The sequence below is a fragment of the Heliangelus exortis genome, chromosome 11, assembly GCF_036169615.1.
Source record: "Heliangelus exortis chromosome 11, bHelExo1.hap1, whole genome shotgun sequence".
NCBI lineage: Eukaryota > Metazoa > Chordata > Aves > Apodiformes > Trochilidae > Heliangelus > Heliangelus exortis.
The window spans coordinates 10102095-10122275 of NC_092432.1; the positions used below are offsets into that span (position 1 = coordinate 10102095).

Here is a 20181-nt window from a genome sequence, read left to right on the forward strand (position 1 = left end):
AACCCAGAATACTAACTATGCTCTGAAGAAATACTTTTACCCTTTTCCTGCCTTCCAGGTCCAGACACTCACTGGACCTGTGTGTTGTTACTTCTTCTCTCCTACTCTTTTTTGCAGAAGATAAGTGGAGGAGATACTGATGGTGTGATGCAGCTTCCTTCTGATGGAGCCAGAGCAGCTTTTCCTTGAACAAGGCACAGGAGCCTGTATGCAACAGAAGGGATTAATGCCAGGTGGCAAATTACAGCCGATTACAATAGTGCATCTATGCAGAAACACAATGTAGCATTTGCCAGGAAAACATGGGATCTGACAGCCAACTCTCCCTCTCCTTGCATGCTCCTCTCGAGAAAGGGATATTTGATTTTTTCAGCCTTTGGTGGAAATATATCTGCTTCTTCAGTATCAACTGTTGAACCCCTGGAAGATCAACAAGGAGCCCTGCCCTGCCCTCCATCCTGATGTTAGCACTGAGGCAGTGCCGTGGTCCAGGTGCTCCTGGGCAGGACCTGAGCCCCACTGGGTCAGGCAATGTACACCCTTCAAAGAGCAAAAGGAAACTATGGAGGCAAAGTCCCTGCCCTGAGAGCATGCAGCCCAGATGCCATGTGGAAAGGGAAAGCACAGAAGCAGGGTAAGGACAGCACTGATAAGAGGCATTACACAAACACACCCAGTAGTGAGCTACAAATGGTGGTGGCCCATGAGTCTCAGTGGCTTGGAGATGAAGGAGAAACACATAAACAGGTATCAGAGAGGTCACCTGTCCCTTTCTTACCTGTTTTAAGGCTTCTACTGCTGCAGTCCCTGAACTGTACCATCATCCACCTCTTCAGGAGTTGTTCAAAAAGTCTCTGAAGTCAACTGCATTGACAAAAGTCAGCAATTCTTTCAGTGCTTTTGGAGTGCCTTTCTGCCTACCAGAAAGGCTGAGAGGATACTCTGCTAATCCTTCAGTAGAAAAAGCATGGCACTGCTTTTAGCTGTGAAGAGACTTGTCTAAGGACACAGGAAGGTTTCATGGTCTTGCCAAAGTGAGACCACAAACACAGGGGCTTGTCAGCCATATACCACCTTTCATCACCCTTATGCCAGTCCAACCCCCTCAACACTTCCCTTTCCCAGCCACCAAGTCTCTTTGTTATTTTTAAAAGAATTTAATGTATCTGTGAGTCTGCAAACTAAATATACATCTCAAATGAAATGGCTAGGACTTTGACACTTCTTAAAATATACATTTTATTATTTTCTGGTGTTGACTATGAAGGTTTCATTCAAATTGTGAAGGTACACAGCCTTTACAAACTTCTTCAGTTAAAGGTTTTTGTTGGTGGTTTTATGGTCTGTTTCTTTCATGGCAGAGGAGAATACACAGGATATAAAATGTTGAAATTCATTAGATGTTTAGTATTACCTCTTTCTATATGCTGCAGAATGCTTTGTAGAAATACTATATAAAATAAGGCAGACTTTGATAGGGAATTCAGTCACAGAATTTTATGAGAGAAAACAAAAAGTTCCAACATATTATTATTTTTGTAGCCAAGGGAAGATCAGGTGGTCTTCACTGGTTTGTGGGAGAACTACTGCAGTTCTGGTGCTCAGACACTATACATTTCTTGTTTATTCTTCTATTCTCAAGTGAGACCTTTTCAATAAAACTTATTTTTAATTAACATAAATCAGACAATATTTAAACATACACATCTATCCTTACAGTGCAATAAAAATGTATCATTGTATAGTATTTTGTATTTGCATTATGAAAATAAAAGGTCTGTACATCAATTAAATGTATATTAATGAGTATGAATCATGTGAATTTGTAATGCATCTAAAGTTGGCTTTGGCTTTTAAGTATTTATAAATTCATAGAAAATATTGAACATCTAACAAAATAAATAAAACATATCATTTTAATCATAGATGCTAACGATCAACCTCAAAAATTCTTGTGTTTTTTTTTACATTTGCTACTAAATTTCTTAAAGAGAACTCACTTTCAGTAGTGCTCAGAAGTGAATGATTGCACCTTCTGTGATGTGAAAAAATAGAGTATATCTATTTTTCATAGATCAAAATTCCTTCATAGAGAGTTGCATTTAAATGTCTGATTGTTCTACATAACTGTCTTAAGTGCTTATAAAAAGCATGTTGCTTTCTCATAAAAGCTGTGAGTCTCTAGTAATAGATAATTCTTTTTCACTTGCAGGATTGAGGATTATGCAAAATCTTCTAGTGAATATCCTTTTTATGAGGATTCTTCAAGGTCTTCCAGCTTCACATACTGGTATGAAGGTATCACAAGAATATGGTCACTAATAAACCCTCTTCAGTACAAGTACTGCAGCAATCCAGTGTAATTCCACTTGATAGATTTGTTTCATTGGAGTCCACACATGGGAGTTTGTGTCAAGTCAACAACTGACCTCATGTTCTCTTGAATTTGACAGTTCCCCAAGTGCATGGGCTATCCTTACTGTAACACTGAAGAGACAAAACAAATCTGAAATCACATGGATAGAAGTGAGCTTGAATAAATATGCATCTGGTTAGTAAATTACACACCATGGTCTAATTGCTATTCTGGTGGTGGTCGAAGGCTCCGCAGCTTCCTTTCATCTAATCCCTTCCAGTATTTAAAGTTATTATCCAGATGCTGCATCAAATTTGGCAGGTCTGCAAATGCTAGGGAAGAAAGGGCAGAGTGTATTTAGTTTGCAGAATTGAAACAGTCACATGATTTATTCTTCCTAAATATCATTGGAAATGTCTAGACAACTGTGTTAAGTAGGAAAGCTTAAATCTGTCATAGTGACACTTGAAATGGTTTTGGCTGTATAGCTTTCATCACTCATGCATCACTCAGGCCACTGAGAACTCTTCTGCAAGTCTGTTTGAGGCTGGTATTGCAAGTCCCAGCAAAGGGACCCATTTTCCAGGAGAGGCATAGCTATTATGCTCGTAATTATTCTACTTCATTGACCCTCAGTCACATGTCATGATCTGGCATTTAGGAGAGTCACATTTCTGACCACTTTTACCACGGAGACAGCACTTGGAGGAAAATAGCTGCTCCCCCAAGCAATTTCCAGATTGTAGAAATTTGTCTTGAAGAATAACTGCTATTAACATGAAGAAAATGACTGTGCCCCAAGTGCTATCAGGGAGAATATGTTCTGTTCCCCACTTACAAAGCATCCAGTTTAAAATGAAGGAAGTTAAATGTTGCTTTAACCTTAAAGAGAAGCGATGAGAATGGCTCATAGCAGTATAAAAATGCATCTGCTTAACAATGAAGTTATTAAGCAGAAATCTTCCCTTTTCTCCCCCTTTTTTTAGAAGCCATAAGAAAGCGACTTTATATCACAGTAGTTTCAAATGTTCACAAAATACTTCTTGTCAGAAAAGACAGTAGAGTTCTGCTTACCATCCCAGGCATCAAACATATCAGTGATGAAGTAATCAATGAATGATATTTGGGATTTGGGGATGCTGCAAGTATTTCTGTCAAAAACCGGCATCACAACAGGTAGACCTTGTCTCTTTTCTTCATCAGTCTGCAAAAAAAGTGTTGTGATTATTCATCTCAGACACATTCTGCTAATGGGCTTCTTTTAGCAGCAGATTGTCTGGCATTGACTACAGCATGCAGCTGTTAAACAAACAGAGGAACCTGAATAAATCTGAAGGTGCAGCAACTTCATCTTAAGCCCCAATTTGTCTATGTTTCAGCCAAACAGCAGACAACCTGTGCCTTCCAGTGGTTCCCGTGAAATGATCCATTTACTTCCTGCACAAAGCTGTGCACCTCGCACACAAAGCTGACCCTAAGTAGCTTCACATGTTACTGATAAAGTTGTGACTGCTTCAGAGCTAAAAGATGCTCAACCATTCTCAGTTTTGAATGGAAGTGACATTCAGTACTACTCGGGATGGCAAAGTTTATTTTTTATCCTCTTTTTCCACCCCTGAGGTACCAAGTCCCAGTCACAGTATCTGGTCTGTCATCTGTAAAAATGAATGCCCTCTCCTTTTCCCCATCTCCATAAAACTTTTCTTCAGAACGTGCAAAGGTCTTACAGCATTTCTTGGAGAGTGTTGTTCCCATGCTAACACTAGGACCTGATGATTCTGTTCTTCAGGCACAGAGAGCATATGCGTACACAGAAGGCACCTTCCTCTGCCTCTGTTCATGGAAAGGTGTCTGTGGGCAAAACTCAAAAAGCCCAGCTCCAAACTGAACAACTTGGAAGCTTAAATTTTTCAAGAACTGCACTGTAGAACTTGACTTTGTCTGAAGGCATCTTTTCTTGTATTGTATTGAGTCATTTAATTTACTCAATATAATTTAATGAGTAATACAATTTAAAAAAAAAAAAAAAAACCCTGTTATTTTTCACATTACATAAGATGTTCTGGCAATGTATGCATCCTTCTCGTTCCTTTTGGAGAGATTCTCAGCAGCTCATTTTAGCTGCCTTACCTGTGCAAAATATTCCTCAGAGATGCGTCCAGCCCACTCTATGCACTGCTGGATGGGTCTGCAGGGGTTGGAAATGTCAGCACACTTTATCAACATGCGTTTGATCAGGATACGGTTTTCAGGAGATGTTAGAACAGTTTTGACTGAGTCTCCATCGCCATTATTCTGTAAGATTTATAAATTAAAAACAGCCCATTAGCAAGGTCTCTGTGCACTTATTCAGAAGCTTTTTGCCTTGGGAATGTCAGCAGATCCTAAAGGGATCAATCCTGCTACTGGTTACCAAATTTGATGCCCACCCACATTTATAGGGGGATTATGAACGTTAGGCACAGCTCTGAACTCGCACTGAACTCCAGTTTCTAGATTCACTCAATGTCTTTGTGACAGATCTCCTGGGCATCTTTGGGCAATTAATCTAAACCCTCTATGCCTTATCTGCCTCCTTAAAAGTGTGGAGTGGATCCATTCATCACTACACGCATAGTGATGAGAACTATGTAGGCAGAAAAAATGTAGTTCTCTGCTGAAATCCAAGGATTAATGGACTCGCAGATTAAGAGCGGAATAGCTGGTTTAAAAAAACCAAAGGGCTGACCCGAGATGCATGGTCATCCTCTGCAGGCAAACCTCATCAGCATGAGCATCAATCATTCTGACAGCACTGCTGCTGTTAGGAGACTCAGATCCCACACTGCCTCCCAGGCAGGCTCCTCATTCCCTTCCACTGGAGCCATGTTAGTACAACAGTCTCTGACCTGACTGGGAGTTTTATCAGTATTAAAGAAATGTATTAGGGACATGCTTTTGAACAGCCTCATCTTTCCTCTGCAAGTCCAGGAAAGTTTTCAGCCCCTACACAGCTTATATTTGGTTCCCAGGCTGCACACATAAGCATGACAATGGTACTCTGTATTTGGAGTCATTATACAGCTCGTATGAGTAAAGGCCCTGATGACCCAGATTAAAAGCTATTTTCTGTGGAGCTCTGATAAAGTAAGTTTCCAAGGAAAGCTTCACGATTAAAACATCTTTAAAAATTACCTACAAGTACAAAATTATTATTACTTGACTCTTTAGGGATGGGTAGGTACAGAAATCTACACCTTCTACTCATAACAAAAACTCTCTGAAGCAAGGAATATATTAAACTTCTCTGGCACCTAAAAAAGGTCTTGGTCTATAATCTGAGCGATGAAGAAGTAACAGCAATAATAATGATAATCATAATAATAATGTACCACCAATTCCTGCACAGTGAAGAGAGAGATACAAAGCAGCAGAAACATTCTGATCTTTTATTAGAACATATTTTTTCAGAACAAAGTTCTTACTGAAGAACCTGACAATAATAAAAAAAAATATTTGATAGTATACTAGCTCAGGAACACCAGCTCTACAGTTCCTACCAAAATGAGACTCCCAAACCAATTATTGTCTCTCATTTTTAGATATGTGGAAGGGAAAATACAGAGGAAACAAGAGTCCAATCTCCAAACCCGTGGCAAAATAGCATAAAAGAAAGCTGAAGTGCTGGAAGCTCCAGAACCATAGGCATTGTGTAAAAATTAATATAGATTATTATTATTATTAGAGATCATTCTGTTAAGGGTAGTAGAGAAAACCCTAGTAGGTGAACCACCAGGAATGAGGAAAGGATGTTTGCTTCCGTGATCTGTTCAAATCAAGGGCAGAGTTCTGCTCGCTGGATGCGGACGTCTTGGGAATAAAATGTGCTCAGTCCCAGCATCCTGCTCAGAGTGCAGAGGTGTCCCTGCATGTCAGATGTTGGCTTCCTGTCATAGGCTTAGGTGACATCATGAAGGGAAATGGGAGGATAAAGGATGCTGGAGCTGGAAAGGATTTTTTTTGGTTTATGAAACAAAAGAAGAAAGGAAACAAACAGAGCAGCTTCTCAGCATGGCTCTTTGAACAAATATGTATAAAAATAATAAATAAAAAAAAATAAGTGGAACTGTCCCATTTGGAACACACGGTTGGCAGCTCAGCCTGCAAACACTACACTGAGTCACTGCCATAACTGGAAACCAGGCCAGGAAACACACACTGCCTCTGCAACCAGATACACAACCAGACTTGGAAGAGGATCTGCCAGTGTTGTTCTGCAAGTAACAAACACAGCAAATGACTGGGTTTACCCACTCACACATTACAGACCTTTTAATAGGAACTTGCTGAACAGAAACTCCCAACCAAAAGAAGGGAAGTTTTTGCTTCTTGTTTTCAATAAAAGTTGTATAGCCTTTATCTTTCTTCCCATCCCTGGTCAGAATTTGCTGTGAAACACAAATGCCTTGTGGGGCAGATTACTTCCCTGCAGCCTCCGGGGTAAAATTAAACTTTTGTTTGATTTTTTTTTTATGCCACTGTATTTGTTTTTCCTGTCTGAATGCACAGGTTCAAGCCCCACTCTTCAGCAGCAATAGCAAGTCACCTCTCCATAACAGGCAAGCAGAGTTTGGTTCCTTGGATGGATGCTGCTGCTCAAAAACCTGCTGCATCCCAGTTCCTGGGGCTGCAAGAAGAGGGTCTGTGCCATGAGCCTGGCCAGTACTGAGCCTTCTGGCAGGACCAGGTGTCCTAAACCCACCAGCAGCAGCTCCTTTTTCTCCTCCATGTGTCTTCCCTTCCTATGCTGAATGCTGTTACACTCATCCAGAGAAGCTGCCCAACTGCATCCCTGCAGGTTTTCCAGAGCTATAGATACAGGTCATTTCTCAGGAGTACTGAGAAAACAGGTCTTCTAGTGAGCTTATGTGCCCAAAGATGGTGAGTAGGGATGCTATGTAGTAGCACTGGGAGGAGTAAAGAAATACTGTGAAGCAGCTTCTTCATCTGCAGACTAGAGCATACATACAGCAAAGTGCCCTGGCCTTTCCTGGCTGGCTCACCTGACTGTAATCCACCAAAAATTGCTTCTCCCCCTTTTTTTCTTGTTTCTTACAATCAAGGAACTGAGCAGAGGAAGTTTAGCCTCACAGTTTTCCATCCATGTTACCAGCCCTATGTTTCTATTTTAATATCCTAAAATTAAAAATGTCTATCAGACATTGAAATACATGTCCTAACATGGTACTTCTTAAAATTGTTCTAAGCAAAACTGGTTCTGTTGAAAATTCCAGAATCATAAATGTATTTATATGTATGTTTTTTAAAAAAGGCTACAATGAAACAGCTTTATCATCTACAGCTATGGTTTTAGGCTAGCCTGTATGCTGACACTTAGAATTAAAAGATTTTGTTTAATATTATTCATAACTGCCAACCTAAATCGTTTGGTTTAAGTTTCACCACCAGGTGTCTGCCTCAGGCAAAGATTTTCACCCCCCAAAAAACCCCCCCGCAGATAAAATATGAAGTTGGGGGAAATAAGCTCTTCATGCTGAAGTTAAAATTTGGTGTTCTTTTTATCTTTTTTAATTCCATCTTTTAATTAATATCTTTTTTAATTTCATCTTTATGAGTGAGGACCTGGAATTCAGTAAGAGGGATGGTTTTGGGGTAAACCAGTCACCACTCCTGTGAAATTCTGCTAGACAAGTTACAAACTTTGGAGAAAAAAGTTGTGGTTTGTGTAGACTCAGTAGGGGTTGTTGGAACCTGGGACTGAACAGGACTCTCCCTGCAATTGTCCCTCCTGGCTGTGCTGGACCAGGCACTGTTCAGGTGTTGGCTTTGTAGCTAAAAGGGTCCCTCCTCTACTTGCACTAAACAAAAAGTGCAGAAAAACAGCAGCAGGGAGAAGGAGGTTGTTGCCTGATTAGAATGCAAAAAAAAAAAAAAAAAAAGTGAAGGAGTGGAGTGGCACAGAAGTCCTGAGAACTGCAAAGGAGAGAGGAGACTGGCAAGCAAACAGAACTCAAAAAGGGAAGGAAGGCTGAAAAAGAAGGGACTTGTTGAGTGAGGAAGATGGTGGTGGAAAATGGAGGAGGAAGAGGCAGAGCTAGTGAGAAGCCAAAGATCACAAGGGTGGGTGAGAAGTGAAAGGTGAGTGGCAAGACAGTGGGCAGTGGAGGGTCTTTGAAGTAAGAGCAGAGTCAGTGAAAAGTAGAATCCAGCAATACAATTAAGGGCTGACTGCATCATAACACATGCATATAAATGGAGTCATAGGTTGAAAAGATGGTGGTAGTCCTGTCACTTGCCAACCTTTGACAACAACTTTACAATTTAAGCTTTTTTTTTCAACCACTTAATTTGGATTAGGTAGGACACTACCTGTGCTAGGCTTAGCTATTGAATGATCAATCTAAGAAGAAATGTGTGCATAAACTGCTCTGGTAGCAGTGAACAGGCACTTGTAACACAGTCTAAATCTCTCCTGAGCAGTGAATTTCATAATTACATAAGGTCCAATACAGCATACAGCACCCACAAAAATAAACAGTGACTTTAAGGCACATTCTGCACTGTGAGACTGTCTGGGGAAAATACTTCATAGCCACAGCCCTTTTCCTAGATTAGCCAGTAAACCCAGTATCCTACTGGGACTTTGGCTTCACATTCACATACTTCTCATTAGCATTGCTGGGTGCCAAGAACAAAGCTAATTCTAGCATTTACTCCTGTGGATAAAGGTACTCTCCAATTAAGCTCCCATCTGCTTCTGATGGGTGAAGGAACAAGACCCGTTCTACTCCCGCCTTCAGATAATAAAAAGATCCCCCCCCTCATTACACACAACAGCCATAAATGTGGCTTTCTAAAAAAGATGCCAAATAAACATAGAAAACCATAACAGCTCCTGCAGGACGTTACCACCAATGCAAACTTTATTATAATAATCTCTGAAAATCTTCTCTTTGCAAAAACCATTCCAACAAAATTATACATTGCTCTTACTGGCAGCAAAACTGCTGGTTGAAGCTGTTATTGAAACTGGTGTGGTTTTTCAGACTGAGTTCTTAACAGGCAATTTCATTGTGTCCATGGGGTTCCAGATGGCTATTGATTATGTCTACATGATACATAATGCCACCATCATCTATTTTAAAGATTAAAAAAGAAAGACAGAAACTCCAGGAGTGCTGCCAGGCAGCCCTGAAGGCTGAGGGCCCTCATTTCCAGAGAAATGTGCCATATGGCAGTCAATGTACCTGCCCTTGTGCTGCACCACCAAGTGGTTCTCCTTTTGTGAGCCAGGGAGAAATTCAGCTGCTGTTCTGAGACAAATCTTGGCCCCTTTGGAGAAACGGCCAACACCAACGCCAGGGTTTGCCATTAGCCCTCTCTCCATGCGACTGACCGGCTTCATCAAAATGGCATTTTTAACAGGAAAATATACGACTCAAGCTTCTGTATACAACCCAAATACAATGTCAAAGCATTGCAATTTTAATAGAATCCAAGAGAGTTCCACCCATCCTCAACATATCATGTTAAACAGGACATTCAAACCCAGAGGTCAAACACAATTTCTAGTCTCTCTTTTTCCGTGTTTCTGATGAACTTTCTTAGAATCCATATGGGGATTTCCTACTGCCAAGGTTTCCCAGTCCCTGCCTGGTCATTTTAAGGAGTACTTGCAGTGTTGCTTACCCCATTTTCTTCTAGTGCTGCCAAGGGTTTATTAATGCTGTTGACAAACTTGTTGACATGCTCAAAGTGCTTTGTCATTTCTGTTGCTAGGACCATGTCAATAATGGCTTGGCGAAGGGTTCGATACTCGTTCCTGTTTAAAGAAGGAAACAATTAAGAATGCTGGCTGGGGCACAAAGAACTGCTGGCTAAAAAATGCTAGAGACCATTTCCTTTGAAGAGAGGTGCTGGGAGGAGAAAACCAGTAATAAAGGCTTGGACTGCTGCATCTGTGCTGGATGAAGTACCCTTTGGTGTGCAGAGAATATGTATTATGACTGGATCTCTAAGAGAAACAGTGCCAGAGCTGGCCAGAAGCAGAGGTCCCAGCTACTCAGGAGAGCTGCAAGGACATGACACACTGGCACACTCCCAAGGCTTTTAGCACAGACACTCAGCAGTGGCTCATACTCCAGCCAATTTTTCAGCGATACTTTTCTGGCTTACCTTGAGAGAGCCAAGGCAATGGTCACATCCTCACCCTAAATGCCTTTCTAGGGCTGGAAGAACAACAGGTTCTTCAGTATCCTTCCCGTTGCAACAAATCATTTAATTTTTGACTGATGTTCTGTGACTCCTTCTATCCTTGTTTTACCCATTCAGCCACAGCTGGTCCTCTACATCCAATGATCCAAAATTATTCTTACAGACTGGCTAACAACAGGATTTATGCTAAGTTCCCTAGCTAGAATCTGCCTTTTTATCCACAGGAGGAACTGAAACCATGGGATTACTTCTAAATCTGTGCAGTTCAGGCAGAGGCACTCTACAGTTTTAGAAGCAAACTTCCACAAGGACCACAGGCAGCTATCCACAAGGCATGGCCCTCCTCTAGGATGCTTGTTTGCATTATCTCATGTTACACAAAAGAAAGCAAAAGATGGTAGCGGGCAGGCAAGGCCCCTGGATATGCAGCTTACCTCTCCATGTTTTTAAATATATTGCATTTGTCATCCCGGGTGGTGAGCTGGAAAGCCAAGGCAGCATGATGGCTCTCCAGCACTGCAGTGTCATTGTAGAGGATTGCCAGCTCACTGCCAGCATTGCACAGGAAAGAATTTGTTCTTCCTGGGTGATCCACGTCATGGACTGTGGCAGCGATGAGTGCGGCAACCTCATCGATCGGATCCAAGGTTTGCTGAAAATAGAAGGATACTGAGTTTTCCTGGCAGACTCATCAGAAACCCTACTCTGTCCATAAGATTAAGCCAAGTTGCTGAGGAATAAAAGTCAGAACTCTACAGATCAGGAAGGATCACATGTTCTAGACAGGGCAATGGAAAATTCATTATAAGCTTCACTGAACGCTGTGGGAATTTTTTGGCCATTCTGTGCCTCCTGAATTTTGTCTTAGCCACACCTTTTACAAACCACATCAAATCAAACGACTCCAAAGTAATAAATTAATTTGTGTTCCCTAACAATCCAGAAACCACCTTCACTTTGAGTTATAGTATTTGGCTTGGAAAAAAAAAAAGACACGACACCTAAAAATATTCTATTTCCACCAGATGCCTTCATTTCTTTTGGAAACTTCATGTGTCCTAATCACATTCCACTAACGTGCTAGCAGGTTAACAATTTGTAAGGAAGGTTTCCCATATATGTAGTTCTGTAATAAGTGTCCTGGGCCTACAGTTATAATGAATTTTATGAAGAGCACTTGATAGTTCCATGGAAAAACTACATGACACTTTACTTTCTGTATCAGATTCTGATTCTCTTAGCACGCTGCACACAAGTGATTTATGTCTACTTAACTGGTCATTGCTTTATGTCTAATTATACCCCTATAATGAAATACAAAGCTATTTGAGTTTTAAGGTTTTAATATTGTACTAATAGCATAAAAAAAAGAACTAAGTCTCTCACAAATATATTGTATACACTTGGAAATTAGCTTTTGTACTATATTTATCTTGGGCTTTTTGTGAAGGATCATAGATACAAAAATATTAAGGTAAAAATTTTAAAAAAAGAGAGACACAAGAGTGGAAATGTTCCCAATTGAATCTAGGAGCAGGGAAGAATTGGTTTCCAATTTCCATTCCAATTGGTTTGAATTTAAGGTCCACATTGTGTACTGGCTTTGTGGTACCATTCAGAATAATTAGACTTGGTAGGTTAAAAGACAATACCCACCCTACTTTACAACTCCTGAAATAGATGCAGTGACTTGACTTTGATGGAGCTATGATATTATTCATTGAGGACTGCCAACAGGGTCTTGTGGACAAGAAAAGGGAAAGAATTATTTCTCCTCTAAGTTCATAGGTACCACTTTCTGAAATACTATCTGCTGTGTGTCAGCTTCTCTCTTCTTTCTTTCAGCTCCTGCTAGTGGGATTCTTTTTTTGTGGTACTAAGTTAGGAGAGAGATTTTTAGAACAGATTTTTAGAACAGATTTTTTTTTCCTTAGAGGGACACATTGATCAGTGAGTGCTCAGTCTGGCTGAGAAAAACCTGTGCAGATGGGAAGTGCACAGAAACTAGAGAATACTTTACCTGTAGGACCACAGCAGTGCACCTCATGCTTATTTCCTGAGTCTGACATTAACAAACTTCACAGTGATTTACAGCACCTTTACCCCAGACTTCAGGCCAAGGATTCTAACTTTGTCATTTTAACTCCTGTGGCACAGAAGTGGAAATGATTCTAAGAACATTGCTGCACTTTGGGAGCCACAAAACTTTCCTATGCAAGATCCAAGTTCAAATTACTGAAAAAAATCTCAGTGTTATTTGCATGGCAGAACCTGGCCTTCCATATTTAGGTTAAGGTAAACTCTGGACATCACAAAAACAGCTGTTACTCTGAAAATGTAAAGAGAGAATTATGACCTTTGCTTCTGCTCCTGCTGCTACTGCAACATTTTTTTCTCTTCCTATGCCTACAGAGGAATGGAAATAACATTCTGGAAGAGGAGGAGGCAGTTATGCTTCCCTGGCATTGAAATGCATCCAGATCTTGTCTGTTTTTCTTATATTTTCTTGGGAAAACCAGCTAAACGTCTGGCAAATCAGGGGCTGAAAATATCCAGTGAAGTCCTGTTCTCCCTCAGCATTTAGTATTTGTAGGTCAGCCTCTGGAGAACATAGTAAAGAGCAGCATCTCCAGGTTAAGGGACTTGCTACAGTTAAAATGAACTGTGAGGAGCTTGTTTACAGTCACAAATGTCTCAGCCAGGTGCCCATCAGTAGCACTATCCTTAGGCAGGCCAATTTAGCATAATTTCTATCAAAATATGCATCCCAAAAATATGCACTGCCACTTCACTGCAGACACATGCAAGCACTGCTTTAATTCCCCTTCTCCAGTCTGCCCTCCAGAACAAAGGTAGCTCTGATTTGCTCTGCTTGCCAGTGGCTCTGCTATGCCAGTGGCTGTTACCATACAAGGAACCTCAACAAGAAATCTTTTTCTGTAGTTGCCTCTGAGGCAGTCTCTCTTTCAGCCTCAGGGCATCTCGTCCAGTGGGTGACACAGCTTTGGAAGCATTAACCCAATTTTCTGGCCTCTATTGTCCTGGGAATCTTCTGCAAAACTACCATCACAAGGCATAAGAGATGCTGATTTATTACATTAAATTTGCATTTGGCATGTATTGTCACAAAAATTGTTCTGTCGTTAGCTCTCCTATCTGAGAAAACATAACAAGACAAAGAAGTTTTCTTTTAAAAGGAGGTTTTCTTGTTCTCCCACCAAGAATAGCTCAATTCCCATAACATTAGCACCCATCCTTCCACATATACTCTAAGAGAGATCCCAGAAAAAATGTAAAGCATACCAGTTCTTTGACCTCAGTTACTAAACTGGTTGGCACTGGGCAGGCATTTGGCTTTTGGCTTTTTAATTTTTTTTTTTTTGAGACTTCTCCCTTTGACCACACCTATATTTCCCACCTACACTGTTTCTTACAAATGTGGACTCACCTTTACTCTTTCTTTAGACAAGAAATATGCAGTGGCATGCAGTACATCTGCTGAGTGAGTAGAATTATGGTAGGAGTTGGAGGAATGGTAGTTAGCTTCAATAACTTGTAACCATGACCTCAGAGTCAATTCTGAGCAGTTTAGAAATTCACAGATTCCAAAGCGAGCAAATATTTTGAGACCCAGATAAACCAAAGGCCTGTGGAGAAAAAATAAACACAAAATTTTAAAACATTTTAACCAATGACATGTCAGATTAGGTATAAAGACTTGTTACAGAATTACAATCCAGACCTGTAGAAATGTTCTGCTTACCCACACTCCCAGAATCATGCCAGCTCCTGACACTTCCAGGTATATCAAGAAGATTCTATACTGTCAGTCAAAATGAGATAAAATAGCAACTACTGAAGCTTGCACATGAGGGGAGGGAAGTAATCTTGCTGCTGCCATAGATTCCTAAACTATCTTGCCTACAGTTAGATTATATATACCTATACTATACAGTGCTGCAATCACTATTCTTTCTGTGCTGCAGATTCTTTTGCATCCACCCTTGCAGGTTCCCAGTGCTCACAGACTTTTCATGCAATGGAGGATGAGATATGAGGTATTCAGGAACCAAATGACTGGGCCAGAGTATGCTATTTCTAGAAGACTATGAAGGCCAATTGAACATTCAGGCTAACCCAGCTGGAAACCTGTCTCCAAAAATAGCCAACATCACTGTATTCCAGTATTCCTTCTTCTCCCAGGTCAAACTGCACAATTTAAACCCAGATGGACTGGCAATTGCATGAAGATCAGAACAGCAGCATGGAATATTTATAATCTGAAAGATGTGAAAATGCAGTATGTTTATTAGAGCAAATGAAAAAAAAAATTAAGTCTTAGGCCACTAGCCTTATTTCAAATCCACTTAATACCACTGTTTTCTTCTTCAACACATTTTTTGCTTAAGAGGAACAGGCATAGTGGTAAAAAATTTCAAATGTGGGTTCTTAAAAGTAGAACTTAAACCTTTATTTTGGAATCTCATTTTGCTGCTTGATTCCAGATGCATCAAGCACTGATCTCTAGATGTACCTGACAGGTGAAGAGAGGCCATTTAGACTTTCTGAGGTCATTTAGAGCTGGGTGTACATCTTTCAGCATACACACTCAACAATATAGTGTATGTCATACAGTAGAATCATAATATACTAAAGTTAAATCCCCCTGAGGTCTCCCCACTGCTGTCAGATAAATGCTTCTCTAAGTTTCTCCAATTATAGGGAACTGTAATGAGCTAAAGTTTAAATTTAATGAATTATCTTGGCTTTACTACTGTATATCTGCTTGGATTTCAAGAAAATACTAATAGCATATTCATAGCTGTGACTCATTGAAGATCACATAAATCCTCTTAATAGATGAATTGCCTTTATTTAAACACAGGAGGAAGCAATCCTAATTCTAATACCCTTAATAAGAGGGCAGGCAACAAAATACATGGTTTGTCCCCTGTGGTCTCTCCACATCAATAAGAACATGAGAAAACTTTTTTTTTTTTTTTTAATTACTGTATCTGTAGCCCTCAATTAGCAATGGAAATAAAGCAAAGAAAAAAAAAAACCTTAAGTAACTGGATGCAAATTTCTTCACTTACAATAAAATAACTTTAAAGAAAAATAGAAACATGATTTTTTTCTACATTTTTGGCTCATAAACCATGGTCTAAAAATCAGGTGCATATATTTTAACTTAATGACTGATCTATCTTTGACATTTTTTTAATACCTTTGAAAGCTCTTATAAATCTGGGATTTTGACTGCAACAGTCAATGCGTTGCAGGACTTAGCTTCCAAATTAATGTCTCACAGAAACTTTAGGGTAAGATAAAGCTTGATACATGAAACTTGGCCCAAAGGAGAACAGTTGATAGGCATCAGCAAATAAACCCAAGGATTTAAACAGAAGGATCAATTTACAGTCTTAGCAGAAGCATTTGCAACTAATGAAGTACAGTCTATGAGAACTGCTGATCTACTTTTGAAAACTTCTCTGATAGAAATTGGTATGGCCTACTTTTTTTACCAGTAAATAATCTTCACTTAATCTTACCAGAAAACATAGTTTGCCAAGGTTTTAGAATAAAGACCTTCCTCTAATCCCAGAGAAAACCAATGGGAATTCTGCTGAAAAGCTGTATGGGACTGTTGAAGAATAAAAATTACCCAATTATATGGACAGAAAATAGAACGTGATCTGTATCATCTGATCAAATTAAGACCAGCATGTTGACTCTGTGTGTAGATGGCCATAATTTAAATCTGATTCCCCACAAGAAAACAATTTGATTTGTAGAACTTTTCTATTATTAAGAACTGAAAAGGAAGACTTTTTAAATGATGTTTTGTTATTATACCATATAAAGTTATAAAATCTTCACTTGCATCCCCTGGGAATCTGCAGGAAATAATGTATGATGAAACAGAAATATTTAATGGATTTGTACACAACTAAACATTACAATGAAAAAATTTTAAACACCTGACTGAATATAAAAGTAATTCTGCTCTTAAAACACAGGCAGAGAAGCTAAAAAACTGATTACAGGATGACATTTAAGTTAGTTTGCAGTAACTTCAACTTATGAGCTCTTGAGTTTACTGACCTTTTATGGGTGGCAGCCTCAAGTTCAAAGATATCAAAATCCCAGTGTTCTTCATTTTCCATTGCCTGTGTTATCCGTGGGGGAATGTCATTGAGGGAGATGGGAGAGATCAAACTGCCAGCGACCTGATGAGTTTCTATTGAGGAAATTACAATATTAGTAACCCTGAGCTACACTTTTACTCAATGTACATGTTTTCTGTAGTAATGCCTGACAACTCTCATTTCTATGATGCTCAGAAATGCTGCAGATCAATGCTTATAAATAAAAAATAAAAGAAAACAGACAAAGCTTACTCAAAAGAACACGACCACATTTGTTTTGTTTCTTACATTTCTTACCATGTTTTAACATCTCAGGAACCACAAAACCAAAACTTACGTTTTGCTGTCAAAATGTATTCGTTCCCCGATAATCTTCGTAATCCATCCTATTAAATAAAAATTAAGAGTTAAATGCAGGGAATAGCACAAAATGTCTATAAGATGATGACACCAAATAGTAGCACAGTGACTTTCTAGAAGCCTGACTGCAACCTGCCATAGTGATTGAGGCTGCCTCTCCCTTAATGATGTGTACTATTAGGAGTTGCTTGTTTTACATCTAGTTCATAAAGGAGAAGAAACTGCAGAACATGGGACACCACATCAACTCAGGTCAGTGCAAACTCAGGTTCCTCTGGTGCAGATGAAGATCTGAAATTACAGCCTTGCATTCACCTTCATCTGGACAGCACAGACACAGGTTCTGGATGTGTGTCAGGAACCAGGCACTGTATGTCTGCATACTTCCCATCAACAAGCAAAGGTGGTTGGTGGGAAGGAAGGGATTGAGACAAACTTCTGCTCTCCTCACCCTGGTCATGGCAGATCAGGTCATCTCAGCAGCCTAAGAATCTCATGATTTGCTGCTGGGATTGTAGAGCAACAAATTACTCTGAGCCATCCCTCTTATCAAAAAGAAGGTATGTTTGTTTATTCTCCAGTTCAATGCCTCCTAGGCTTAGTTCTGACATGTGAAACTGAGATGAAGCATTAAAACTAACAATAATATATTTAATATTTACTTTTCAGCTCATAATTGTAAAAGCTGCAGTGCAAACACTGCTTCCTTTTTTGATGTATTCAGATTCTAGTTACTGCATATTAACATTTAGTCCATGATATAAAAAAACAGTTATGAAAAAAAAATCTTTCTGAATGAGCCTTGCTAAAAATGGTTTGTAACTGATGTAGAGCAGAAGTAAATGGGGATTCTATATCTGAACATGCAATGTTGACATTTAAAGGAAGTGTTACATCTCATTTTATTTTCACATTTGTAAGTAAATTATTCTGGAGTTTTGTGAAATGACTCAGTGACTCTTCAATACCTCTGCTATGACACAAGTATCTAGGACACCAGATGCTGTGCATCATCTAGAATCAAAGATGAGTTTTTTAAGAGTTGAAATAGCAGGTGTAATGCTATCTGGCAAATCTATTTTTGAATTCCAAATGCCCTTCCCATCATGAATTCTGCTTGAGAGTTTAAATCCAGTAACCCACTACTTGTTCCCCTACTCAGACGTAACTTCCGAACACAAAATGAAATAATATGACTGGTTTCAACAGACCCTTTGCTAGAAAAATGTTTCTCCCAGATGATTTTAAAAATCATAATATACCACACACCTCATGGCCTGAAATGGTTTTTCTCAGCTTTTCTATTGCTCCACAAAATAGCCTTTTATTTTTAGTAAGGATTTTGTGTTTTGGAATACTGTCACCTCCATGTTCTAGGATCATGGAGTCAGAATAAGAATGTATGCAAGAATCAGAAATTCCCAAAAAGGAGAAAACTGTGTATTCAAGGAGGAGGAAAGATTCACTTTGAGACTGATGATTATATGCATCAGTATTTTTCCTATATTTTTACAGTTAAGGTAACAATATATTTTATCTACTGAGTTATTAAATTCAACCCTATGTAAACCATTCAAGTGTTTCAGAACTCTTAAGTCTCCAACATTTCTCTTGATTAGATACTTGCTGTGAGATTTTAAAAGACAACAACAAATGTAAACTGTTTAAACACTCTGATGGATACTGCAGAGGTGTCTTGACAGTTACAGCATGAAATGATAACAACCCAGAGACATCTCTGAAAAGCTCACATCTCGTGAGCCTTTTTTTGCATCCAACACACTACCAACTTTTTTCTGAGGCAGCCCTTTATATGCAATGTGCAGAGTAATGGGAACACATATCCCTAAGGCAGAGGTAACATTCACCAAAGTTTCTCTAGTTATTATCAGGACACAGGCTCTGAAGGTTTGGGTTCAATTCTTCCTTCACTATGTGTCTTTTGCTCAACTTTAGGTACAATGCTTCTTGCTCTGTTCCTCCTTTTTTCATAACCACAAAATACATATCTTCCTCAGTCTTTTTCTTGCCTTATATGTTTAAATCATGAGTTCTATGAAGCATGATTGTATTTCAATACATGAAAATTCATGTTTCTAGCTCAAAGCACTCTGATATTTCTATGTGTCTCTACAGGTACAAATACAATCCAAGAAATAGCAGCAAAAATACATATTTTGCGTCCCTTTGAAAACACATTCTTCCTATACACTGAAAAGCCCCCTAAAAAAGCCATTCTAATCCTTATTAAGAAATACAAGTGTCTAGCTTTCTTCCTCTCCCATCTAGACCTTTTTATAATGAGTCACATTGAAAAAATAATTAGTTTTCCTTTCCATTTCTAGCAAAACTAATGCTTCAAAGGGATGGGATAATTTTATTTCCATTTTCAGAAATTCATTATTAATGGAGGGGAAAAAAAACTCAAAACACCAAAAAAGGTGTGCTTTTTACCCTGAAAATTTGGCATTGCTGAGTCAAACTACGTGCCATATTATAAAGATGAAGTAACCAGGAAAAATCAGGCAGTGGAACATTAATCAATAGCCATTTGGGGATATATGTACTTACTGTCATTAAGCCTCCAACGAGGTCACTTGTATGTGGATCCTCATCTTTTGTCCCCAGTTGTGGAGAGTACAATTCAGTGGTTCTTAAAATCTCCAAAACCCGGTCTAAAGCTTCTGCAACTGGCATGGGGCTGCTTTCTTGTGCAGCATTGATGATGTTTATTACCTACATTGGACATGTTTTGAATTTAGAAGTGATTTAAGAAAGAAGAGACACCCATCCATTACTAGACATCAAGAACTCATGGCAAATAAACAAGATCTACAACTTTAATTCACATGTGAGAGAATCAAAGCAAAAGGAATGTTAATAGAATACTGATGTTTGCTACTGACTCTGGGAACAAGATCCTGGCCTTCAAGACAGCTGTCTTATTGATGACTTTCCTGTTCAAGCCATAGTCTCAAAATGTCTCTGAATTTTAATATAACCTTCTCCCATTTGCCTCTATTTATTAAAGAGCTGATTTTTGCCAGATCCCTGAATGGTTTCAGAAAGCAGTTTACAATGCATATGAAGGGGAACTGTAAT

At 39.2% G+C, this 20181-nt stretch overlaps 1 protein-coding gene across 11 annotated transcripts in view; it reads right to left on the reverse strand.

Moving 5' to 3' along the window:
• Positions 1 to 1222: 1222 nt before the first annotated feature.
• PDE8A (phosphodiesterase 8A) overlaps positions 1223 to 20181 on the reverse strand; it is a 153085-nt gene continuing 134126 nt past the window's right edge. For 7 of the 11 annotated variants that reach the window (XM_071754432.1, XM_071754425.1, XM_071754423.1 and 4 more), the window contains exons 14-23: positions 19651 to 19815; positions 17057 to 17105; positions 16676 to 16811; positions 14019 to 14217; positions 11005 to 11222; positions 10046 to 10178; positions 4487 to 4651; positions 3431 to 3560; positions 2569 to 2688; positions 1223 to 2487 (exon numbers count right to left, since the gene is read on the reverse strand). In XM_071754432.1, the coding sequence (XP_071610533.1) occupies positions 2582 to 2688; positions 3431 to 3560; positions 4487 to 4651; positions 10046 to 10178; positions 11005 to 11222; positions 14019 to 14217; positions 16676 to 16811; positions 17057 to 17105; positions 19651 to 19815 (1302 nt within the window). In that variant the 3' untranslated portion in view covers positions 1223 to 2487; positions 2569 to 2581. Of the gene's footprint in view, positions 2507 to 2568; positions 2689 to 3430; positions 3561 to 4486; positions 4652 to 10045; positions 10179 to 11004; positions 11223 to 14018; positions 14218 to 16675; positions 16812 to 17056; positions 17106 to 19650; positions 19816 to 20181 lie in introns of all 11 variants that reach the window. The other 4 variants (XM_071754434.1, XM_071754426.1, XM_071754429.1 and 1 more) reach the window with 1 other exon arrangement.